The sequence below is a fragment of the Podarcis pityusensis genome (assembly GCF_964106645.2).
Source record: "Podarcis pityusensis genome assembly, chromosome: 2".
Lineage (NCBI taxonomy): Eukaryota > Metazoa > Chordata > Lepidosauria > Squamata > Lacertidae > Podarcis > Podarcis pityusensis.
In genome coordinates, this window is record NC_138029.1 from 57,023,045 (window position 1) to 57,049,275 (window position 26,231).

Below are 26,231 nucleotides of genomic sequence, written 5' to 3' on the forward strand. Positions count from 1 at the left end.
GTTCCAGGTGAAGGCCAGATTGCTTCTGCAGGCTGAGGAGCTCCACAAACAACATCCTACATCACTTGCCATTGCCCCATCCTCCACAAGTGAAGGACTTGCAGCGACCTTCTGGGTACCATTCTGCAGGTAACATTAACATTAGTGCAATTCCTATCTCCACAATAAAATAAGTATGGTAGGTAGCTGCTCTCTCTGGGATAAGAATGCCAGTTTAAAGAAAATCAGAAACTTGAGTGCTGGGAAATTTACAGTCTCCCTCACCATTTATTTAGGATACTTATACCCAAAAGGTACCAAAAATGGTTTATTGGCCCTGTATATGTTACCATCACATGGACAGCCCTACAGTAGGAATCAGTCAAAACTGGAGTGAGCAGCAGTTGGTAATAACTGGGAAGAATTTTACATTCATAGGATAACTTTCACATAATATCACATTTTCTGGAATGTCTGCAAACAGCTGTGTTAACAGAAGTAAGTGCTATCTAGCAACTCTAGTTATAAAAATCACATTTTATTTATATTAAGATATATATATATATCACCTTTCTGTCATTAAAAACCTCTGAGGCAGCTAACAAATTATTAAAACAATAATAAAATATAATGTGGCTTTATATCAAACAACTTAAAATGCACCATATTTGTATCATACTTTTTAAATTGTGTCATAATGTAAAGTAACAAACGTAATCAAGGTAACTCCTTCCCCAGTAATGGGTAGTGTTTCTTGGTAGACTTGACACAGTTGCTCACACACGAGACTTGTTTTTATTATTCATGATGCTCATTTAAAATAATGCACTTTGTTCCCAAAAGGCAACAGTTATGTCTTTAAGCAAGCTGAAGGCACCTGACTGGTACATTTAGAGCAAGCTCTGTATTATAAAGTAACTTTATTACATACCTAGTATGTAACTGAAGACATTTCAGGCAGAGATGGGAAAAGACCAAATTATTTGGAAATACAGATATGTATTAGTTTCCAGTGCCTTTCAGAATTAGAGGCAAATTATAGAAAAACTGACTAATGGAACATTGAAAGAGATGCATTACAGATGCAATGTAATCCTTAAAAAATAATTATAAGCCTAAATAAGGCATCATTCTCAGATGTAAACAACTGCATCTAGTGGTTAATATTTAAAACTACATCTGAAATAAGTAGGCTTGCAAGCAAAACTAGACTGCCAATGTTTTGCACATGAAAACCACCTCTCCATTTCTAAAACAGATGTTGATTCTTAAAAACCAGCATAAGCAGTGCATAAAATCATTTGTCTAGTATTTAGCATCCACATAATTTCAAGCTTCAGGTTTTCTGAACAGAAGCAGCATCCCAAGCTGGGTGACGACACTTAACAATATTTAAATTCAGTAGCATGTTTCACCTTTTGCCATTGTGCACTGAATGAACCGAATAGTAAAGTCAGTCCATCTATCTAGAACTTCAAGCGTGTTTTAATCTTACAAAAAGGACATTTGCCAACAGTCCTAATGGGAAACAGGCTTTCCCTGCCCCTACCTTTTCGGATATTGTTCCTTGTAACCCGTACAATTACTGGCAGAGATCCCACAGTGGGATATACAGTATCTACATTCACAAAAATGAATGTGTGTTTAATAAATAAGTTGATTATAGAAAAAGTGTTTCCATTAGTCCTTTCTGGAAGTAAATTGAAGGATATGTCTAGGTACTTTTTAGTTCATAACAGGGTATGCAGCTTGATCAGAATGTCGTGCCTTTTATAATCACTGAATTTTCTTCTTCATCTTTTAATGTATTTTTGCTTTTAGATGTGTTTCTGTAATTAATTCTGTAAATAAATAGAAAGAAAAACAGGAAACTGTTAAAGCAAAAGCTTGCATGATGCTGTAATACATTTCACATTTACATTCAAGGAAATGCCTCATTCAATAGGCAGATCTGTCATCTACATGTAAAACCAAACTTTGACTTTGGTTAGCCCCACTGCCCAAAGAACATAGTATATTAATCAGACCTTTAATTTGTAAAAAGTATGCTTCAGCTGGCCACTTCATATGGAGCACCAATCCAGATTAGATTCTTACAACAGCTTCTTTCTGAAAATTGTCCTGCACCCTGCCATGGTGATATTTACCCCCTAAACTGCTACTGCCAATTGCATCTCTGGAGGCAAACAGCATCAGGGGTGGGGATGAATTTCCATTGGGAAACTGGAGAGGGGCTCTGACCCAGAAAGGGATCCAATCGCCTGCTTCTCCTTCATAATAAATTGGTTGGCTTGAGCATATTTTAAAAATTAGAGTGTTTGGTTTGTATCTAAGAAGCTACAATAGAGACAAGTAATTAATATTTATCTAGCTGGCATACCACCCCACTGTTTCTCAGGAATTGAGCCATCTGTTTTCCTTGTTTTCATTATTTCTTGTTGAAATATCTTTTTCAGATCTCCAAGCAACACTACTGACTGCTCTGTATACAGTGGTACCTTCAGGTTACATACGCTTCAGATTACAGACTCCACTAACCCAGAAATAGTGCTTCAGGTTAAGAACTTTGCTTCAGGATGAGAACAGAAATCGTGCTCTGGCGGCGCGGCAGCAGCAGGAGGCTAAAGTGGTGCTTCAGGTTAAGAACAGTTTCAGGTTAAGAACGGACCTCCAGAATGAATTAAGTACTTAACCCGAGGTACCACTGTATACTGCTCTAATCCCTTCTATAATCTCTTCTATACTGTCCTAATCTCTTCTATAATTTGATTCCCAACATTTTTACAGCATGACCCACAATGATACTGGCTGCAATCCCTGTTTGTTTAAATAATGGAAGAAATGGTTTCTCCTTACCCTTTAACTCTTAGCATCTGTTCAATGGTATCTGGGAGAGGCATGCCGTAACTTTCCGGAAGAAACAGGGTGACAATTCCTGCTAGCACTGTCAAGCTTCCCATTAGAATGTAGGGAAGAAATCTATCATAAGCACCTGGTAGGAAGCACAGGGGGGCAAGGGAAGTAATAAGTAGTTATTGTCACGATGTTTTGCACAGACCAGTTCTTTGCAAACTGTGTTCTGAGGACTTCTAAGGTTGCTTGGAAGCTTATCTGGAGCCTCTCAACACGAAGATCAGTTAACTTTGCCCGTACTATTCATTGTACCCTGCAATAATACTGAACTGAGTGGCTTGTGGCACTAAAAGGGAGAGTAGTGGTACTTTGCCTGGCAGAAAATAAGATAGCTGGGAACTTACCAAGATATACAAAGTAAGGCGAGAGGATGCTGCCAAATCTGGAGGCCATTGAACTGGCACCAACTCCCATGTTCCTCACAACCGTTGGGTAGAGCTCAGCAGTGTAGACATAAACCATTGAGAACGAGGCTGTGATCCCAAACTTTCCAATCATCACCAGGGTAACGGAGAACACAGTGAGGTCTACAAATGAGAATCAAGCTATGTGTCACTGAAGTTTATCTGCCTTCTGCCATTCACTTTATCCTACTTCTTTTAAACCTGTCTGTTGTAATGGATAGAGTGTCAGACTACGATTTGAGAAACCAGGGTTCGAATCCCCACTTAGTTGAGAAGCTCACTGGGTAACCTTGTGCCAGGCACTGTGTCTCAGCCTAACCTACCTCACAGAGTTGTTGTGAAGACAAAACTGGGTTGGGTTGGGTTGGAGAACCATGTACACCACCTTGAGCTCCTTGGAGGAAAAAGTGGTCCACATATGTAATAAATAAATAGATTCACAAAGACTAGTCATGTTAGTCTGTTGCAGCAAAAAGCCAAAATCAAAACCTAGGCTATGAATCACATGGCACTTCAAAAAGAATATCCAATATGTTGTTCTTTTCAAAAGCTGATATCACAATGTGAAGTGGCTGATAGAACAACCCCACCCCAAATAAAAATATTGTCAGAGTAGTGTTCAGTTGCTGGTATAATAGGAACAAATGAGAGAGCTCATTTATTTATGTACAAACTTTGTATGCCACATCATGTTATAATGGTCCCTGGGAGAGTGACAAGAAATAAGTGTAAAAACAGTTTAAATACAGAATCAAACATAAAACCCCCAAATCTGACAGCATATTCTCAGCACTGTAAGCTCCCTTTCTGTCTTATATTGGTCTTCAGATATAATGAACAGAAGCAGAATAGGCTTCTATTTTAAACTGTGCACTAATGGACAAGTACAGTCACCCGCTCACTATTCTACCTGTAATGCCCACAGTTCAACCTGCTTGGCCTTGTGGCTTATATCTACAAAAGTAGGGGGAAAGTTCACATCAAGTAAAATATTCTTACATGCAGGTACCAACTGAATGAAGAGAAGGACACATCCTCCTAAGAACAAGACTCCTGCCATTGAATACCGCCGGGGAAGATAATGGAGGAGCAACCAAGAGATGGTATAAGCTGGGACTTCGATGATTGCCGAAAGGAAGCAATTGAGATAGATGTCTCCGTGCAGGTTAGGGGTGTCCAGAGAGAGGCCAAAGTAGCCAATGGAAATGACCATCCTGAAAGACAGAGCTATATTGTAATAAATATTCAGAGGCCTCAGAATAAGTGCTGCATTGGACTAGGCTTTGAAAATTATGTTTTGTTTTATTTAGCAGGATTTATACACTGCCAAATAAAAAAGTCTCTGAGCAGTTTGCATAAAATGGAATCAAATGTTCATTAAAAATGACAAAACTGGCTTTAAAAACATAATGAAATTATCAAAATATTGATAAAATCAACAGATTTTAAAAAAAGAAACACACATACATTTACACATGATAGCGAGGGTTCCCAAGTAGAAAGAAATGCAATCTGCCCCCGTTTGTTGGCATTCACATTCTTGTCCAGTCCCAACTGTATTAATCCCAGGGGCTCAGACCCCTTGTGAGGGTAATGGCTCAATCTCAGCGTGGAGGGAACATGTCCTTCCTCTCCTCTCCACCACTCAAAGTGGCATGAGAAGGGGACACCCAACAGAGGTCTGGATATGTAGTAATCTGATCAGGCAGCACTTGTAAGAATTGCATTAATTAGACCTCCTGGCAGTTTGCTTGTTTCAAATGGTACTTTCGTTGTGTTGTGAAGAGCATGGGTACACATACCAGTTCCACCACTGACTTCTCTTAAGGTATCTGAACTAAAGGGATTCCTAGACCTCACACACAGGATCTGAAGCCTCACATGTTACCAGACTGCACCACTTTTGATTGTAGGTGGGGAACACAGTCTCTGAACACTCCCTCATGTACAAATCTCCCTATACATTCAAAATATGCAAATCAAGGAGGTGGAGCCCATAAACGTCCCCCTGACATGTTAGTTTTATACATGAATATATATATATATATTTAATGTGGATGTGAATTTAAACTTGCCATTGGAAGCAAAATGGCAGCAGACAAACTATGTGAAGCTAGTTGTGACAGCGTAGCGTCCAACTTCAAAACAGCAGGATTTATCTGCTGCAGTAAACACACAAAAAACCAAGGTGAGTGAATCTTTGATAGACATTCTCAAAGCAAATGCTAGCTGGAATAATAGATAAGAGTTTGGGATTTAGACTGGAGCAGAGGCATTTCAATATGCTGCTATGTGAAATGCCACACACACGCATTTATACATAAATAATGTTATGCAATGTGGCTCCTGGGTGTTTATAGGTGTGTGATTACAGCCACAGTCTCAACTACTGTGAATCAACCTAGTTTCCTCAAAATGTTTTGGACCACAACTCCCATCAGCTCCAGGAAGCATAGCCAGTGGTCAGGGATGATTGGAGTTGCAGTCCCCATGACATTTGGAGGGCACTAGCTTGGGGGAAGCTGCTCTGAATTAGCTGTCTCATAAGGAAAGGAAAGCTTTGTGTCTGTTCATCAACTGCTTACCATAAAATCACACACATGATAGTAATCGATCGGATATTCTGGGTCCTCACCAGGTCCAGAATGCTGTATGACCGCTGGTCCTGGGAATTCACATCTTGTAGCTATAGACAAAAATTACGGATGCACACATGAAAACCTGCTTTCTTTCTCTAAAATAAAGTGGCATTTCATGCAGCAGGAAATGTCAGTTGCATGTTCAAGGTAAATAAGGAATCTTTGCTGTTAAGTGCTGTTGTTTAAAAAAAAAATTATATGGGTGATGATTCAGTGCAGAAGTGGCCACTGCTAATTTGAATGACAGCTCCTGGAAATGTGTGATCTGGTAGGTAGTGTGATCTGGTATTTGTTTAGAATAAATGTCAAACTACATTTTCTGGTTTCTGTGACTGACACTATATTAATTTCCCATGGCTGCACTGAAAAGGCTTTTTTCCATAATTCAGGCTTTTTCCTGGGGATCAGTATAAAGTATCCAGCAAGTTTAACTGTAGTCAGAATAAAGTATCCAGCAAGTTTAACTGTAGTCAGAATAAAGTATCCAGCAAGTTTAACTGTAGTCACTGTGTGCAAATTTAATATATGGATTTTGAACAAAACAGTAGAAGATTTGCAAGATTTTAGGCTGCAAACCACAGGTTGTTCAGTAGGAAGTGTCATAAAACTGTACATGTGTGACTAATTTATATCAATGTACAGAACATCCTAACATTCTAAGCAGGTTGCTTTGTAGTTTAAAGTTCATTCCACTTCTGCCAGCAAATTGTACAGGAGTTGACTCAGGACTAAAGTACAAAATACTGGATCACCCAAGAATTCTATTTTCTACAGATGATCTAAAAAGATCCTAGCTTTAACATTTATGCCAGCCTAACATAAAGAATAAGTAGAGTGCTGCATTTTAAAGGAGTTGAGAAGCAAATCCAGGATGTTGCCAAATCACAAGTTATAGGATTGCATCCAATATTAATCCTACTCAGAGTAGACAGTTACTAAGACATTATTAATGGAGGTCCATTAATTTAAATGGGTCCACTCTTAAGTTGAACTTAGTTGGATTCAACCCACAGTATAAAATGCTCTTCATATAACATTAAACGGGTTGAAAATGATTGTATATAGATAGGTTCATTACTGGAGAACTAGATTTCATCTCATCAAGCAGAACATTTTAATGGGCACTGCCATATCCAGACACTGGGAAGAAAATGTAAACAGATGCAACACATGGGCAGGTTTACCTCAATGAGGTCAAATATTACATCTGGAGCAGCAACATGGTTCATTTCTGCAGCTTTCCGAATGATGTCTTCTGCTTCTTTAATCTTGCCTTGGGACAGCAGCCATCGAGGCGATTCTGGAATGAACCTGTGATGTTTCAACGTAACTTCAACAGAACAGCCAGGGTTGTTAAGCCTACATCCCAAACCACCATGGTCAAAAAGACTTTAACTTCAATGCTATCCTCTGTCCTCCTTGCATAGAAATACAATGTTGAAGAGCCAGTGTATAAACAGAGCAAGATTAGGGTCATTAGCCTGTATGAAAAGGAGCAATTTTTTCTATGCATATGAATGGGCTTTTGGCAGAGGTTACAGGAAGCAACAACCCTGCTAATTCTAACATGTGACTATACATTAAATAACCTAGCAACATAAAAGGGTGTGTGTGTATTATACACGTTAGTGAAGTCGTTTCTACGAGTGGCAAGAACACATTTCAGCAAGTCTCACCCAAAAACAACTCTTAGGGTTCTTGGAGAAAGAATAGAAATTAAATTCTTAGGATCTGAAATGTGGTGAATTAAAATAAGTTAAAGACTGAACTGTATGGCACTATGAACCTTTGGTTTTAACTCTGGTTTCACATTGCATCCTGTTTCTCCTTTTCCCCTCCCCGCCCCCACTGTAACTTATTATGTGTTACCTAGGTTGTCTGGTAACAAAAATGTATATATATATATATATATATATATATATATATATATGAGAAAACACAAAAATTATATATATATATAGAGAGAGAGGGGGGGGGGCTGTGAGTCCTAAAAGATCTGCTTCCTGTCTTGCAGGCCTTTTCCACCTTACCTGGGAGCATGGGACCCAGACTGACTCCAGCTACAAAATCTGAGGCTGTTGAACAGACACTTGGTCTGGGAGTTTTGCTGGGGAGATTGTTGCTGCTGTTGATATTAATTTTTTGTATCTTTATTTCAGATCTTATTATTTCTGTGGAAATTGTTCAGTTTGGTTGTATATTTTTTATGTTTTATTCATTATTTTCCACTACTTCTGTTATGTTGGAACTGTGCATTTTATCATGTTTTAAGCTGCCTCAGCACAGTTTGAACTATGGAAAGGACATACAGTATACAAATAAAATGATGTATGTACGTAATTTGAAAAAAAATAAATCAACTGAGGGTGCCCCCAGTAAAGGCATTAGCTAGCACTAGTTTTTGGTGTAGCTTCCAAAATGTGAACACTTTTATTTAAAATACACTCACCACCACAGTGGAACGTACAGCAGGCCAGGTACAGTGAGAGCCACTAGCAGCATCCGCCAGTCTCTGATGAAGTAAGCGCACAGTGGCAGCAGCATGTAGCCAAACGCATAAAATATGCAAACGCCTAATGTGCAGTAGATAATACGGACTGATTTGCCAAGTATTTCTGTGCCTGTTCAAAACAAGGGAGTGTTGATTAGCCTTTTAACTTTTAAAAAGCCTTCTTGTTTTACCCAAATGTGTTTGGGAAACATTTTAAAAAGCCCAGTGCATCTTCCTTGGATATAAGATATGCCTCTACTTCTGTCCCTGATCCTGCATAAAGAAGAGTATTTAGATTGATAGTGATGAGTGAGTTCCTCATGATCAAGCATTTTGCTGTATATGATAGTACATAATATTCTGGGTTAAGAGGATGTAATATATTGAAATACAGTTCAAAAAGACAGTCTAGCCTTCACATAAGATATTTATTAACTCTCTAATGGCCACTGGATGCAAGACCAAATGAATGGTTAGCAAAGAATTCACACTCTAATCTTTGCCAGTACTTCAGGCTAGTATATTCATTCGGTTAGAAAGAAATAGATGTCTGTATGCCTCTTTGATATCTTTCCAATAAAAAATAAAAAGGCACTGGGGATACAGTCATACCTTTATAACATAATACTTAATTTGACCCTTATGCTGCTTAAATCCCATTCAATTCTACAGTATGAAAGACTGAAGCCACAGGACACAACGCACAATTAGCTTATGGGAAGACTGCTATAGGTTCAATAAAACCCTGTCTTCTCTATCTGTTCAATGTGTATGTTGGGCTATTACGAAGACTGGAAGGTCTGCACACCCTAACATCTTCCACTGCAGACTCTGTTGCCATTTCAGTTTGGTAACTTAAAACTCAGAGCTTGAGTGTCTTACACACTCTTACACAGAGTGAAGAGAACAAGCTGTATGGGGCTAAGGGAAACGTGTACAGCAGGGGTCAGCAATTTTTTTTAGCAGCAGGCTTGTCCACTGTCCCTCAGACCTTGTGGCGGGCCGGAGTAGCAGCACCGGTTGGGGGGGGGGGTAGCTGGAAGAAGAGGCGAGGGGGACAAGTAGTCCTCCTCTCCACCCCCTAGCCCCAGACCCAGCCGCTGCACTTACCATTCCAGGGGCTGCCGCCACGGCTACTGCTTCTGCTTCTCATGGGTAGGCAGAGCAAGCCTGTCCGCTCCACTCTCTGGCCCACAGGAGCACCAGGGCGGCGACAGCGATGGGAGGAAGAGGCTGAGCAGTGGCAGCTCTACCAATCAAATGCTGCGGAATGGGGACATCTCTGCCAATCAAACGCCGCAGAGGTAAACCAGGCGCAGTGTTTGAGTGGCAGAGCAGCCGCTGGTCAACCTCTTCCTCCTGTTGCCATCACCGGGAGTCTCGGCTTCGCGGCACGGGCCAGATTTAGAACCCAGGTGGGCCCGATCTGGCCCGGGGGCCGTAGTTTGTCGACCCCTGGTGTACAGCTTGCCCAATCTTTATAATGGCTTAGCATGCACTGGGAGGGGGAGGAATGTATTGTGGGAGGAGGAAGAGCCCCTAAACATAACATCGCTCGTTGAGCGAAAGTTGGCAGCAATACTGAGAATTCATACTCTGCTTAAAGACTGTTACATACCAAGTACAAACGCTGCCACATAATTAGAGATCTGCCCTATTCCAACTATGAGAAACAGGATGGAAAACATCTCCCAGGTTGTTGAGAAGATCTGGAGGAAGCTAAAGCCAGTCTGGACTCCCATTGTGACAAACAGCACATTTTTCCTTCCAAACCTATCATGGGACAAAGATAAATAAAAATCATGTTAGTTTATGAAACATTAAAATAGTAGAAATCTAGGGTCTGGGGTGTATATTTGTGGGGATTAATATTTATTAACTTTCATGGGGGTCCTCTTGATCACATCTCCCTCAGCCTTGTTTTCTCTCTGCATCAGGGGTACCCAATCTGGTGCCTTCCAGATGTTGCTGGACTGCAAGTCCCATAATCTTTGACTACTGGCCACATTAGCTGGGGTTGATGGGAACAGTAGGTTGATGGGGACCCTTTCCCCTACTAGAGATAGTATGCCCTTGAATACCAGTTACTGGGAGTGGGGAGAATGATGTTGTACTCAGGTCCACTCAGTGGGCTACACATAGACACCAGGTTGACCACTGTTAGAAGAGATTGCTAGACTAGGTTGGCCTTTGGCCTGATCCATCATGGTTCTTCTTATATTCTTAAAGAGAACCAAAACATTTATTTGGGTTGGAAGCAGAGGAAGTTTCTCTGGATTCAAACTTTTGTTCCCATTACTTTAAACTGCTGTACTGGGGACCCAAGTTTGAGAAACACTGTGGCTTGTGCCATGATAAAAAAGCCACTTGTAAGGTAGGTTGGCACTAGAGTAAAAATCCAATAATTGTCATCTGCCCAATGTATTCAATGTTTACTTTGCATTTCAGGTGTGATATGAATTATGACTTCTTGCTTTTATTTTTAAACAAAGCATGGCTATTTTGATGTGTTTTCTGTGATTATTTAAACATATGCAGGTGTTTCAAATTACTACTTTAAAGGTTATGGATAAATTCTTACATTTTCAGTAAACATTTATCTCCAAAGGGAAACATTTTATTTTTAGCCGAATTTGCCCTGCTTTTTAAATACAATGGACAACTCAAACAGAATAAGGATATGATGTTTTTACATTGTTGCTGTTCTTGAGTAGTTCTTTTATGATGTATCTAGTTAACAGGTTGTGAGAGTGAACTGGATTGAGATGAAAAATGGGAGCGACAGTTGCGCTGTATGTACTCCAAGCAGAAAATTGTGTTGTCTATGCAGATACAGTACTAAGTTGCATTATTACATTTCAGTGTAAGGGCAATATCACTTTACACTGTGTTTTATGTCCTGCCTGACCCCTTGGAAAAAAAGTGCAGAATTTAAGCTGAGGTTCAGGCATGAAAAGTACAATTGTATCCTAAATATGTTCAGTACATAACATCCAGTTTCATTTTCATCAGAGCTACTGCATTACATACATACACAGAGATATCTAAGCAGGTAAGTTAAGCCAAAGCTTGGCCATAAAACACATCACAATGAAATTTTGTTTTACTTATTTCATAATGTCAAAATGGCATCGTTCATAGTTGTGATAAGCATATCTGAACGATAAAGGAAAATATCAAATATATTAGTTTCTGTTGTGCTGGCAGCTTAAATTGATGGCTATGTTGATTATTTAAAATTGCTCAAGGGTGGAAAGATGGCATCACTCAAATTATTGTTTGAGATACTACTGTAAATACAAAATTTGATGAAATACCTCATGCTTAACTAAAAGAAAAAAAGTTATGGGAAGCATGTTGTGCTCTCAAAGTCCATCACAGATCGTGCAATCAAGAAGAACCAGGCATTTTGGTGTTACCTATTTAGAAATCAGCTAATTCACTACAGTTGAAAAATAAATCCATGCAATGCAGAAACTTAGCTCTGACTGATTTTTAAAGAGTTGTGTCTAAAAAAACACACAAAACCATTAATATATACACTTTACCTGTCTGAGAGTTGTCCAGATACAAAGGAGCCAATCAGTACGCCCACAAAGAACAAAGAGGTAGTTAGAGGTGCTTTCCAGTCGTTTTCACACACAAGATCCCACTGTAAGAGAGAGAGAGAGAGTTTCAATATTTTTGGCATGCATGTAATGCATATGGCCCATTTTCTACAATAACCAAATAGTAACCTACCAGATTACTACTAGAATGGACTTTTTAAATTTAAGAAGTACCTTTGTGTGTAAATCAGAATTCAATGCTTTGATCTAAAATCTCTTACACCAAATGCCTGTTTGGTCTATCTGTTGAGGCCTTAGGTCAGGGGTCAGCAAACTTTTTCAGCAGGGGGCCAGGTCCACTGTCCCTCAGACCTTGAGGGGGGCCAGATTATATTTGGGGGGGGGGAGGGAAAAAAAGAACGAATTCTTATGCCCCACAAATAACCCAGAGATGCATTTTAAATAAAAACACACATTCTACTCATGTAAAAACATGCTGCTTCCCGGACCGCCCCTGGGCCGGATTTAGAAAGCAATTGGGCCAGCTCCGGCTCCCAGGCCTTAGGTTGCCTACCCATGCCTTAGGTTAAACCATCAAAGAACAAGGCTCTACAGATGCTGAACTACAGAGCTGAATTCTTAGCATAGGGTGATTCAGATAAAAATGAGTGGAATTTAAAGGAATTTTTTGTTTAAATTTGAATGTTGCATTGTTGACAATATATTTCTAGATACACAAGCAAGCGCAATGACTTGGATCCCAGGTTGTTCCTCCATTCATGAAAGGGGGAGGTCAATTGCCGCCAACTACTGCCTCGCACTGCACCACCGTATCACACATTATTTTCAAGGGTTTCCCCAATCCCCAAGAGCAGATTTTCAGGGGATACAGAGGGAAGGTGAAAAGTGTGAAAGCCCTGTTCTGTGAACAAAAACTCTGTTATATTCATGTAAGGGCTGTTAGGATCCGAGCCAGTGAGTATGTGTTGTTTTTTTTAGTAATGTGCACATTTTCCTAAGAACAGTTGAAAACAGACTGTCAGAACATCAGAGTCTGAGACCAATGCTTAACACTTTAGGGCAAGGGTGACCCTCTGCAGCCCTCCTAGGCAGTATGGTCAATGGTCAGAGATGAAGGAAGCTGGAGTCCAACAATATCTGGAGAGCCACAGAATATATACCTCCACTTTAGGGGGTGCAAATTATGGTTGAGTTTTCACCCCCTGCTCACCAAGTTGCAATTCTCTGGTAGAAAATGAACACTGGATTTTTCCCGAGGCACACAGAAATGCTTCTTGAATTGTAGCCCACAGAACATACTTTTGTTACAGCTTCAAATTGCTTTTTTACGCCTTATCTATATTGACTTTGCCACGTGCAAAGACCTTCTAATCCGCATCAGTGAGACATCTGCCCTGAAACTGGAGGGGAATCAGCATTAAATGCCACCTAAAGTTGTGTTTGCACAGGTGAGACTGTGCTGTTTCCGTGTCAGCTTAGCATGTATTTAGCTCAACAGCAGTTAGAATTGCAGTGTAGCCTAGTAGCATTACTTGGGACAGATTCAGAACTGAATATAGCAAATCAACTCAGGCAAGAGCTATTTTCATTCTCCGATACCTTTTAGGCAAGGTTACTGAAGTTCACAGAGCTAGGCTGCAGGTCTCACATAATGCTAAATGTAATGCCATTTCTCATGCAGAGCATGTAACATCATTAGCAGCAGAAAAATATATACCTGACTACTTTTTCCTGACCTTCACATACTAGTCTATTCCCTGCCACCGAGATAATTCAGATGATGAAATCCACTCAAAGTTGCCAAAGGCATGTCAAATCCTAACAATCACAAGAGCTGCTACTTGGTATATCAGGCCAGATAGTGCATAAAACATTGTCAGAGAGGATTAGAAGGGTCTGCATTGCGCATGATGATAATGCTTTATCTGCAAGGTGTGACACAGAAAGTCATTCAGCATGTGGTGGCCACTTAATTACGTATCTCAGGGCACTCCACTTAAGATGAAAGACAAATTTCATAACATATACTGACAATGTGGGATAGTGGAAGGCCATCAAAGTGGGGTTCAATGAGATAAAACAAAACACAACAATACAAATTCTAAAATCAATTAAATAATAATAATAATAATAATAATAATAATAATAATATATTTATACCCTGCCCATCTGGCTGGGTTTCCCCAGCCACTCTGGGCGGCTCCCAACAGAGTATTAAAAATAGAATCAAACATTAAAAATTTCCCTAAACAGGGCTACAAACTCGAAAAACAGCAAAACCATTAATACCAGTGTACAATTTACATTTAAGAAATATTTGGCTCACACCTCAGGGAAAGCCTTCTTAAACAAAAATGCATTTAGTAGGTGCCTAAACTTCATGACACTGAGTGCCAGTAAAATATTGGCTGGTAATTGATTCCAGGGGGTTGGAGCTGCAACACTAAAACACCTCTTTCTAGAACAAGCACAGCTCCTGGGCATGCAGTACTCTTAGCAGTGCCCCATCTAAGGGGCACACTTGCCAGAAAGGGATATATAGAGTGAGGTGGTTACTTAGGTAACCTGGTCCGAAGTTGTTTAGGACTTTAAATGCTAAAAACAAAATACTGAACTACATCCGGTGGCATAACGGCAGCCAGAGCAGTTCCCTCAACAGGGGTGTTTTATCTATTTTATTTATTTATTTCACAAAATTTGTATGCTGCTTGATTGTTAAAAACAACAACAACAACACACCCTCAAGGCAGTTTACAAAACAATAAAATCAAGAAAAATGTACAATATATTAAAACATACAAAAAGTTAAAATATGAAAACAGATTAAAATTCACACAAGCATTTCTAAGCATCTGTGTAGGCTTGCCTAAACAAGAATACAGTGAAGTCACGCATGCTTGAGATCAATAGGCAGGGAGTTCCAAAGTGTAGATGCTGTCAGACTAAATAATTGAGTTCTTACAAATGCAGAATGGTTATTATGCGGCACCTGTAGTAGTGCCAATTCCGCTAATCGAAGTGGTCAAGTGGGCACATATGGGGTAAGGCAATCTTGTAGGTGAACTTGTCCCAGGTTATTAAGGGTTAGATGATGTTGTCCCCAGTCAACAACCTAGCTGCAGCTTCCAGGTTAAACCCAAGGGAAGCCCCACACAGAGCACAATGCAGCACTCCAGTCTTGGGGTCACCAGTGCCAAGACCACAGTAGCTAAGCTATTGGGTGTATTAACTATGGGCATCTTGCAACTCCACGGATTGCATTACACAAACAGGTTTTCCACAGGGGCTATGGTCATAAATTTCTCATTCTATAAATTAACAGAATGGGCTGCATCACTTCTGCCTTGGACTGGAAAGTTTGCAGAAGCGTTGTGGCACAGCACTGGTCTGATGTGTAGGGCATCTCCTGAAGGAGACCTATTTCTCAGGTTACAAAACTTGCAGGCCCGGCATAGCAGAATGTGGCCTTGATATTAACAAACGTTTCCATAGTGCAGCTCTTATAAACATAGTATCAAGAATGGCCTCCGAATATTCAATTCCACCCTGATGACATAAACACAGTTATCTTGAATATCATCACTGAAGTATGTGATGTCTATTTTCAGGGACGTACAAATGATTTCATTCTAAACCTAATAGGAAATGTTTTCAAATCTGAGCTTTCAACCAAGGAAGTCTCACTAAACTCAGTGGAATTCATTTCTGAGTAAATAACCTTAGGATCATGCTGTTGATATATTCATTTTTATTTCACCCTGCTATCATAACGTGTTTCTACACACACACCCAATTTTAAAATCTGTTTACTGACAGTCCTAGGTACAGGTAAGTAACTAGGGTCAATCGTCAAAATGGTCACTGCCAACATTCACTGTGGATATTCGCAAGGTGAATACAGTGGTACCTCAGGTTAAGTACTTAATTCGTTCCTGAGGTCCGTACTTAACCTGAAACTGTTCTTAACCTGAAGCACCACTTTAGCTAATGGGGCCTCCTGCTGCTGCCGCGCCGCCGGAGCACGATTTCTGTTCTCATCCTGAAGCAAAGTTCTTAACCTGAAGCACTATTTCTGGGTTAGCGGAGTCTGTAACCTGAAGCGTATGTAACCTGAAGCGTATGTAACCTGAGGTACCACTGTACAGCACTCAGTCATACGTACGGTAGTAGTCACTATCGAACTACCAGGTTATTAGATTTTTACATCTGTGTGGAGGAAATATTGCATTGTAAAATGTGACCCACTCTTACCAACGTTTATCATATGCTATTTTGGCTGTTTAAAGCCACTGAAAAAGAAGGTGAGAAAGCAAGTTCCTGGGGAAACAGTACATTACTCAGTGGAAACCTTCAACAAAGACTATTTTTTTCAGCCTGGTGAGCCTGAATCCCCTGGGTCCAAATGACACTTTCGGTGACAGTGGCAGACACTTTTACAGTCTGATCCCAATCAGAATTAGGCATGCCTAAACCCATTGATTCCAATGGTCTCAGATATACCAAATTATGTATAGGATGCATGACAGAAGTGGAGATTCTTTGTAGACTGTGCATGTGTTAGATCAGGAGGGAGAAAGACATAATAGCCTGGTGTTAACCCAGCAGCAGGACAACCAACCATCAAGAACTGGGTTGGGATCCTTATCCTATGCATCTTTACTTACTAAGAGAAATAGGTCACACTGAATTCAACTATAATTACTCCAATGTAACTGTCCACAGGATAGCAGTCTCACTTTATAGAACATTTGGACATTAGGAAATGCTATAACAGAAATACAGCAGATTTCCTCCTTTCCTTTTTAAGAAAGACCTTTACTATTTTTTAGAAAACCTTTTTTAAAATAAAATAAAATAAACAGGTCAACTTCAAACCGTTGCTTATGAAGCAACGGTTTGTTAACTATGTTAACAAAACATAGTTAAAATTAACAAGCGTTTATGGTTCAGATGAAACACTAAACTGTGTTCAATCAAAAATGGAAGCCAAAGTTCTGAGCTCTTCTTTATGGTTACACAGGAAGAGGAAAGGGGAAAGGAACCATGAAGGCCTGGCTTATCATGACATCTGAACTTTCCACGTGTGTAACTTTGGCACATATAAGGACTAAGATCTGACACAGGGAGGGTTCCTTTCCTGTCATAGAAATCCAATGCTGGTATCCTCAGTGACCTTTAAACACAGCAGAGCACAGAGGGCTTTGATGGAAGCAGATAATGGGACTCATTCTTCATCAAACGTGAACACTCCCCACCCCTTCGAAAAATTTATTGTAAGGCTGAATCTCAGGCAAAGGTCACCTTGACTAAATGGCAAGGTAAGGCAAGATAGGACTGAGCCAACAGATTAGAGAGTTAAGCACATTTAAAATTGAAAGTGGGAAAGTAGGTGAAAGGCCATTTATGCAACTGCTCCAGTCAACATAAACACAACACCTTTATAAAGTGTTCAGTTGCTCCACATCTTTGGCTATGAATTGCCAACTGTGCTTTTACCTAGCTATACAATTTTTTTGTTTCTTTTATAAGTGTCATTTAAGGCAAGGATAGGAGTAGGTATATGGAAGTTCTGAAAACTAGGGCAAAGAGCATCTATTACTTATGGGTAGAGACTTGTATGTAGGGTGGGGCATGGCTTTACAGGAAAGAAGAAATGTAAGTAGGTTAAAGGGAACTGTGTTTCCTAGATGCTTTTATGTTATCTTTATACACTATGCTGAACTCAGTGCATGGGCATATAATGCACCATTTCCCCAGTCCCTTTGTACTAATTACATAAGATTGTGTGCCATTCATATTAGACTTTGTCCTATTTGATGAAACTCCAGGGTCCAAACTAAGATCCTATGGAATATGGCAAACTGTAAAATATTTATATCTGCTTGTCTCACTTATTTATGAGACAAGCAGAGTTCATATTTCCAAAACATTACTAAAGGAATGTAATATAGGAGACTACACAGTGCAACAGCATAATCCCACGAATATTTATTCGAAGGTAAGTCCCACTGTGTTCAATGGGGCTTAGTAAATGTGTTTAGGACTGAACTCTAGAAGTATTCTGATAAGGGAAGGCTAAATTCCTTAAATTAGTGCTGGGCATATACATATTTTGCCTAACTCACCTTTGTAGATTTCAGGTCGTGATAGTGGGGCAAAAACCCCCTCCCAATATTGCATTAATGTCTGTGTGTACGTATGTAATTTCGGAATCTTCCGTCTTGAATGGACATACAAGAGGGATTATTGGATTGAATTGTACTATTTATATTTTACCACAAGCCCTGTAAATATTACTAAAACATTTCTTAAAGTCACTCTAGGTGGCCAGATACAAAGGAGCGTAAGAGTCCCTGGGAAGAGCATTTCACATGTGACAAGCCAATAGGCGTTAAAATCCTAAAATCCAGATCCTAAGAAGGTTTCTTCATGAGTAGTCTTACAGTATCTTTTGAGGCTCTGATGCTACTCCTTCTTGTAAGATGGCATTCATTCTTCCCTGGACACGCAACCCATTCATCCGTCACCCACAATATTATGAACTATATGGGACAAGCATACAGCGCACTTCATACCCTCAGAAAGAAAAGCAGGAAGGTGGCCATGTATATTTTTAAAAAGGTAAATGTGGGCTTCATGTTGCAGACTGCAGTTAACAGTGGGGCCCTGGATCTGAAAAAGGCCACAGATCGTGGAAGCATAGCAAATATAATGCTGGAATTATTAAGAAAATAACAAAAATAATATAAAAGTATGAACGCTGCATACCTGGTTAAGAGGTTTTTTTAAATATAAACCCCCCAAAGCTTTGAATTATTCTAGTAGGTGAATAGTCAAATAGCCTTTGCCTGGTTTGTATTTCATCGCACTGAACTATCCCTAGTATGAACTGCCTCCTTGGCTCTTGCACTGACATGGTCTCCTACAGTGAATTGCAAGAAGGATTAGCTAGCAAACATAATAACTTCTGAGCCAGATTCTAGCCATGGAATTTGAGGTCTTACTGGGTTCAGTTTGAGCACTGCCTACATTTGCTAGTACCAGGGGACCTGGAAGACTGAAATTTTCAAGCTTTTTGAGTATGTGATCCTTTCTGAATACAAAGGTTGTTTTCAGATGACCTAATGTTCAATAAAGTTTGTGGAAAGTTCATTATGATGTTGTCTGTTTATTGAGCATACAACCCAATTTGTTTGCCTCGACGTTGTGCCAAGCCGCTGTTGTCCTACAATATCCAGTGCAGTTTCCTATTGCTTTCCTTACTGAATAAAGTCCAGGTCCAGCCCCCTGAATAAAAGCTGGTTTGTTGTGCACGAGTATCAGATCCACTTTTAATTGTGTAACCTGAATTTAACAGTATGCAAGACGTTATGCATCTTTAAACAAGACAGACCAGCTGACATCAACCTGTCTCCATGCTCTTCTGCAGCCACTGCCACAATATGCTCTTCCTGTTGCTGTGTGGATGCTGCTAAAGGCCCTCTAGGCCAATCTCACCCATGTCTTGCTCTAAGGAACATGGGTTCCTTCCTCCATGAGCAAAGGTAGTCCCACAAAGTGCCTGGACTGATGTCACTTTGCAGTCACAAATACAGTTTGATGTTTCCCAGTAGTAAACTGTGGAACTGCAAACACGTGCTCTCCAAGCCACTTTGTCCACAATGGTTCACTCTTAGAAAGGACCCTTCTTCAGACTGAGGCACATGAAATGCTTTAGGAGTGTTTCTGCCACTATGCTGCAACAGCAATGTGACAGCAGCACCCCTAGAATCATAGGGGCTGGGATGGAGGTGGTGATTGGCTGGTCAGTGGTGGCATCAGCTGCATCAGCACTGATCCACTGCTCTTCCCTCTCAGAAGAGCTGCTCGGTCAGTTCAACATCCTGTTCTCACATTGCTGAACCAGATGCCTGTGGGAAACCCGCAAGCCGGATTTGAGCACAAGGACACTCTCCCTTCTGGGGTATCCAGCACCTGGCATTCATAAGCATTACTGCCTCTATGGAGGCAGAGGATAGCCATACAGTAATGACTAGTAAAGGTAAAGGTACCCCTGACCGTTAGGTCCAGTAGTGGACGACTTTGGGGTTGTGGCACTCATCTCGCTCTATAGGCCGAGAGAGCTGGCCTTTGTCCGCAGACAGCTTCCAGGTCATGTGGCCAGCATGACTAAGCGGCTTCTGGCAAAACCAGAGCAGCGCACGGAAACGCCGTTTACCTTCCCATGGGAGAGGCACCTATTTATCTATTTGCACTTTGTAATGACTAGTAAGGTAAAGGTAAAGGGACCCCTGACCATTAGGTCCAGTCGTGACCGACTCTGGGGTTGTGGCGCTCATCTCGCTTTATTGGCCGAGGGAGCCGGCGTACAGCTTCCGGGTCATGTGGCCAGCATGACTAAGCCGCTTCTGGCGAACCAGAGCAGCACACGGAAACGCCGTTTACCTTCCCACCGGAGCTGTACCTATTTATCTACTTGCACTTTGACGTGCTTTCGAACTGCTAGGTTGGCAGGAGCAGGGACCGAGCAACGGGAGCTCACCCCATCGCGGGGATTCGAACTACCGACCTTCTGATCAGCAAGTCCTAGGCTCTGTGGTTTAACCCACAGCGCCACCCGCGTCCCTGTAATGACTAGTAGTCACCACCAAACAAGGGGACCTGACATGGGAATAGTCAGGATTTATGTTAGGGGAGGCAGAACCTCAGTTTGTTAAGTAGTTAAATATTTGCATTGGTTTATTTGATTGTGGGGGTTGCCCCCTACCCCTCCCAGCTACGCCCATGGGCCCTGAACCTCTATCAGCTAAGGCTAGTATTAACGGTCTGAACTGAAACATATTTCTCCTTCCTGAAGAGCATTTGTTCCCTGGTTGTGGACACTGCAGTCAGAATTACGTAGGTAGGATGGAGGTGGGAGGAAGAGGGAACAATTTTGCCTTGAAGCAGGGTTTTGAACGAAACAGACCTTTGGTCCGTTCCAACTCCTGTGATTGTGCAAAACAAGTTTTGCATACAGGGTCAATCAAGAGCAGTTTCTAGAGTGTGTAGATCTGATACTCTCAAGCAGTGCTATGGACTATGCAAACTTTCGGCATATGTTAGTAAAATATTTTACTAAGTTACTATGTATGTAAAAGTACTGACTCAGAAAATGCTACACATCTACACATGGAAAAGTTTGTTTACAGAAACTTATAATGCTATCCAACTTTAACATAATACTTTGAGGTAAGTTCCACTGTAACTAGTGATGCTTACTTTCAAGTAAATAGGCATAAGAGTGATGTGCCAGAACACATTTGTTTTAATCTGAGATAATTAAAGCCAAAGCACATAAGAACTTAAACTACTTCAAAGCTATGGGAAAAGCATGTTCCTCAATTTTCTTTTAACCATTTCAACCCATTTAAAGGTTAACTACAATTATAATTTAAGGTTGACTACAACTATTATATAATTAAAGAGCTAAATAATTTCTTAAGAATAAAAACAAGATAGATATATGAAATGCACAGGATGTAGCTCAGTAGTAGAGCAACTGCTTTGCATGTAGAAGGTTCCAGATTTAATCCCCAGCATCTCTAGATAGAGCTGCAAATCTCCCCAGTCTGAAATCCAACAGAGCTGCTGCAAGCCTGCCAGTGAGTATTAACCACAGGAAGCTAGATGGACCAATGGTTTGTTATAAGGCAGCTTCCCATGTTTCTAAGTATGGGAAAGTAACATGCCAGTTCCACTGTCTCTGCTCCTTCTGCAATTTTCCAAAAAGAAGTAATGGAGCATGCAAATTTTCTCTGTATTGTACTGAAGGAAGCTATTGCCTACAGTAATTTAGCAAGTAATAGAACAATTGTACGTGTGGACGTGTTCATTGTTATTGGACAATACTGCGCTATATTTTCCATGCTTTTCTTGGATATACAAATAAATGAGTAGGTAGGTAAAATCACAGAATGGTAAAGTTGGTAGGGGCCAAGAGGGTCATAGTCCAACCCCTCATAATCTACTAATAACTCTAAACCCAACTGCAGCACCCAAATGAACCCTAAAATGAATGGCCTTTCAATTCTCATCACATGCCAGGGAATGTTTGGAACAGTGACCTTTGTTATGTGACTTCATAAATCATACTACTATTAAGTTCTTCTGCCATAAATCTGTAGCAATTTGTCAGCAGTTCCAGCTGCGCACACTGTGCGACAAGCTACTAGACAACAATTACAAAATCTTGACTGGAGTAATTCAAATTGCACTCATTTCTGTTTGCCAGGGGGAGAGAGAGAGAGAGAGAAAGAGAGAGAGAGAGAAGAAAGCATTCCACATGCAAATATATGTTCTAGCTTACTTTAAAGTAACTTTAAAGTAAGCCAGTTAGAATCACTGTCAACTAAGAATAATGTGTTTACTGGGATATAATATTGCCATTATTCCAATTTTGTTCTGATGGTTTTCTTTTCTTCCTCTAAAAGTTACTTCTCCATAAAAGTCACAGGACTCTAAGGCAGGGAGAGTCAACATAGGAATGAAAGGGAAACTGAGGGGAGTGCTGTTGTGCTCTTGTCCTGCCTGTAGGCTTCCCAGAAGTGCATCTAGTTGGCCAATGTAAGAACAGAAGACCGAAATAGATGGGCCTTTGGCCTGGCCCAGAAGGACTCTGTTTATGTTATTGTGTTAAAGCTTTCTTTAACAACAAGCCTGGACATTACCAACTTCTCATTCTGTTTCCTGTGTGGCAGAAGTCACTCAGGCTATTCCTCCTTCCTCCTGCATTCCCGGGGTTAAAACCAAGAAGTATCTGTCACGAACATGAGAAGCTAAAGAGCCACTGGTCGTGTTTGGCACCATAGGAATAGATAGCAAGTTTGGACTTATTTGCTCACTTTAAAAAGGGAGGTGACCTAGAGAAGAGAGAGGGGAGCTGAAGAAAGGGCACCCCCCATCACCCATGGGCCAGGGCGGTCTCAGAATTTGATGGATACCTGAGTTTTAGAAGAAGAAGAGAGATCTTGCAAGTGCACCAAGAAGTGCCTGGCAGGTTAATTTTTTAAAGAAACGACCACAGCAGGGAAAATGCCAAAGACATGTCAAGTTGGCAACAGAGCAGGCATGGAATGACACAACGAACTGAGGCTTCTCAAAGCATCGCTCTCCTTAGGTCTCTGGGGTTTCTGCCCTCCGATCCCTTTCTCGGAGGAGCCCCGAGAGGCGTCCAAGGTTTCTAAAGCGACCCTGCGAGGTGGGGCTAGGAAAGTTCACGGGGTGATCCGGCCATTGGCCCAAGGTCACCCCGTGAACTTCAGGGCTGATCGAGCGCCGCTCAAGTCCCAGCCACGCGCTCTCCTCTCCATGCCCCGTCCAGAAGAGGCCACCTCGCCAGCAGCCGCCCCTCCTTGCCTCCCTACCTCGCTGACGATGGTGGAGAGGTAGGGCTCTCGGCTGTACTCCCAGCCGTCCAGGCACTTCTCCTGCTCCACCTGGCTGAGGTTGACGTCCCGCCCGGGCACCAGGTTGCGGGCGGAGAAGTTGGCCAGGGCCTCCAGGCTGTAGCGGCGGCAGCGCGACGGGACCTGCCGCCTGCCGCGCTCCTCCAGCGGGATGCTGGCGTTGAGCCACTCGCGGCTCAGGTTGGCGCTGGCCGGCACCCGGCACCGGTGCTCGGGGGTGTCGATGAGGAAGACGGCCGAGAGCCCGTTGAAGCCGTTGGGGATGATGCTGGCGCTGAGCAGGAAGAAGATGAGGCGCTGGAAGGGGCCCCACTCGCCCAGGAAGGCGGTGCCCTGGTCGTAGTCGTACATAGCGGGCGAGCGGGCGGGCGGGAGGGGGGCAAAGCGAGCGCGCCCTGGCCGGCCGGCAACGAACAAGCGAGGGCCGAAGAGCCGCCTTCTGCTACGACATGTGGCCGCAGCCTCTCTCGGCCTGGGCGGGGAACAGGCGAGCCGCTGCCGCCGCCGCCGCCGCTATGAGGTAAAGTGCGGCCGCGGCTGCCGGCAGCAGCAAGTGCTTCTTCGCACGGGGAGCGGGTGGGTGTGGTTTGTACACAAAGGCCTAGAGTCGCGCTGGGCCCCGAGCCAAGGCGGAGGCCGCGGCGTCCCCGTGCGTGAGGCGGCGGCGGCCAGCCTAGTTACGGGGTCTCTTTTTGCTTTCGGCATTTCCCGTCACTTGTAATGCAGGCGAAGAAGCTGGCTCCGGGGTTCGGCGGCCGCACCGTAGTCTGGGCAATATGTGTATTGCCTCGCAGCCGGCCCGGAGAAACGCTGACGTCGAGCTCTACGTCGGCCGCACAGGCCCGGAATGTAATGCCGGTGCAACTCCTCAAACACACTAGACTAGAGCAACTCCAGCAGATAATTAGCCACACAAGTTTTTAATGTTTGATGTTTTGCCGTGGTTTTATAATGGTTGGAAGCCGCAATCCGATCAGATGGGTGGCTAATAATAATAATAATAATAATAGATGGGTGGCTAATAATAATAATAATAATAATTAGGAGGTCGCCCTGGATCCTGATTGTGCAGCAGAGACTAGCCCTGGATCAATACCTTTGAATGGATTTTCGCTCTCACACAGGACAGTGGACATGTGCCCCCCTTCCCCCAGTTTCCTGGGTCTACAGAGTGTTCATCCAAGGTGGATTCATTTTCATAAACAAAAATGGGTTTCATGAGCAAATCCTGCAAAGGCTAAAATGGGGTTTGGTGGAAGGGGGGTGTTGTGTATGTTTGGCACTTTGAGTGCACCTGAGGTGAACAGTGCTCTGTTTTTCATAGTGTGGCCTGGGTAGTGTTGGGCAGGGCCTTCTCTGCTATAGCCCCACACTTGCAGAAGATGGTCCCATAGAGTACCCTCTGCATAATTTTTTGACCAGCCTCTGAAACATCTTTGTTGTTGCTTTCATGGATTGATTTTAACTGGGCGGCATGCAGTGGTGGGGTTCTTTATACTTTGTTATATTCATGTTGTTTTTGCTATGTTTTTTTGTTGGTATTTTAAGAATTTTGAGTGTTTTAAATGTTTAAGGTGTATTTATATATTGTTTATTGATTGCTGTTTAGTTTGTGTATCATGTTTAATGCTTTGTGATGATAATTCTCCTAAAAGCCAGGATAGAAAACTATTAAATAAATAAATAAATAAATAATCAGATATCTATTACTCAGCCAGCAAAGCTTTAGGCAAGTTACTTTCTCTCAACTTCATCTTTCTCATAAGGTTATTGTGAAGATAAACTGAGCTATCTGTATATTACTCTGCTGCTTGGATAAAGGGATACAAAAGTGATGAATGAAATCATACAGAAAAGTATTTTGTTTCACTTCTGGAAAAACCAGTAGTTCAGTACTTGAGAAAGTAAAATAAAAGGCAGGCCTTCCATCTCTGAAGTAATTAGTCCTGTCACTTGAAACCTTCTTTTTGTGCAATTTGATTTCAAAGAATAACTCATCAGGCTTTTTAAGGAGAAGATGAAAGGCTTGGTCAGGGGAGAATGAAGGGGGAGAAATATGGCCTGTTGGCAGTTTAACAGATAATGTATGTAAGTATTGTACTGAAAACATTTTTGTCACTCAACACAATTTTTTTTGCAGGTTTAGCTCCGAAGTAAATCCTACTGTGTTCAATGGTGCTTCCTCACTAGTGTGTGTGTGTGTGTGTGCTGGGAATGGGATTGTAGTCTTTATCTTGCAGTAAATATCCAACATGGCAGTAGCTTTAATTTGGCACAGAATAATATACAAAAGTGATGTTATCATTTGATAATTGGTCAAGAATCCAATTTTCTTTGGATGTAGATGCACATTCATGTAAGTAGCCGGCTGCTTTGCTTTACACAAATGTCATATAAAAAGGGACTGGAAACCTTATTTAGGCCACATTTCCTAGTAAGCAACCCTCCAGAGACTGCATGCCAGTGGCAGGTGTGGCCAAAAGCAAAAGTGGGCAGGACCAGAGGTAAAAGTGGGTGGAGCAATATTTGTGACTTGCCTTTGTACAGTAGGCTGTATTCCAGCTACAAACAGTCAAGTTTCTACACACATAAACACTTCTCTATCTTCTATGCAGGTAAGCAAGAGGCATTATCAGGTTTCAATGACACATTTGAGCTAGACTAAAGCACATAAGGAGGGTTTGGAACAGGACAGGGTGACCTTAGGAGTGCCTGAGGGCTTCATTCAGACTTTGGGTCTGCAACTCCCCACTCATGGTATAAGCAGCCTGTAGCTCTGTATATGCACT

At 41.7% G+C, this 26,231-nt stretch overlaps 1 protein-coding gene and 1 long non-coding RNA gene across 4 annotated transcripts; one reads left to right on the top strand and one right to left on the bottom strand.

The window, feature by feature from the left end:
- Nucleotides 1-247: 247 nt before the first annotated feature.
- LOC308472361 (organic cation/carnitine transporter 2-like) lies at nt 248-23,899 on the bottom strand. Of its 2 annotated transcripts, none has more exons than XM_080997204.1 (10): nt 23,401-23,899; nt 11,975-12,078; nt 10,045-10,199; nt 8,385-8,556; nt 7,120-7,246; nt 5,882-5,982; nt 4,296-4,510; nt 3,237-3,419; nt 2,836-2,971; nt 248-1,820 (listed from the first exon to the last, which is right to left on the bottom strand). In XM_080997204.1, exons 1-10 carry the CDS (start codon nt 23,791-23,793, stop codon nt 1,733-1,735), a joined length of 1,674 nt encoding a protein of 557 aa, XP_080853330.1. In that variant the 5' UTR covers nt 23,794-23,899; the 3' UTR covers nt 248-1,732. The 2 variants fall into 2 exon arrangements, with proteins under 2 accessions (XP_080853330.1, XP_080853329.1); XM_080997203.1 differs by having other exon boundaries at nt 7,120-7,294.
- On the top strand, nt 23,846-25,370 carry LOC308472423. 2 transcript variants are annotated; one of them, XR_013983499.1, is made up of 2 exons: nt 23,846-23,962; nt 24,487-25,370. It is a non-coding gene; the product is annotated as an uncharacterized lncRNA (long non-coding RNA). The 2 variants fall into 2 exon arrangements; XR_013983500.1 differs by lacking the exon at nt 23,846-23,962 and adding an exon at nt 24,339-24,456.
- Nucleotides 25,371-26,231: the final 861 nt, after the last annotated feature.

Bases quoted from the DNA above. Each gene is read 5' to 3' on its own strand.
- LOC308472361 (XM_080997203.1), bottom strand. From the start codon at position 23,793: ATGTACGACTACGACCAGGGCACCGCCTTCCTGGGCGAGTGGGGCCCC. The intron at 8,557-10,044 runs GTATGTAACAGT...TGTTTTGAACAG, and splicing joins TGTGGCAGCGTTTGTACTTG to GCACAGAAATACTTGGCAAA. The intron at 5,983-7,119 runs GTAAACCTGCCC...TTTTGTCTATAG, and splicing joins TAATATTTGACCTCATTGAG to CTACAAGATGTGAATTCCCA.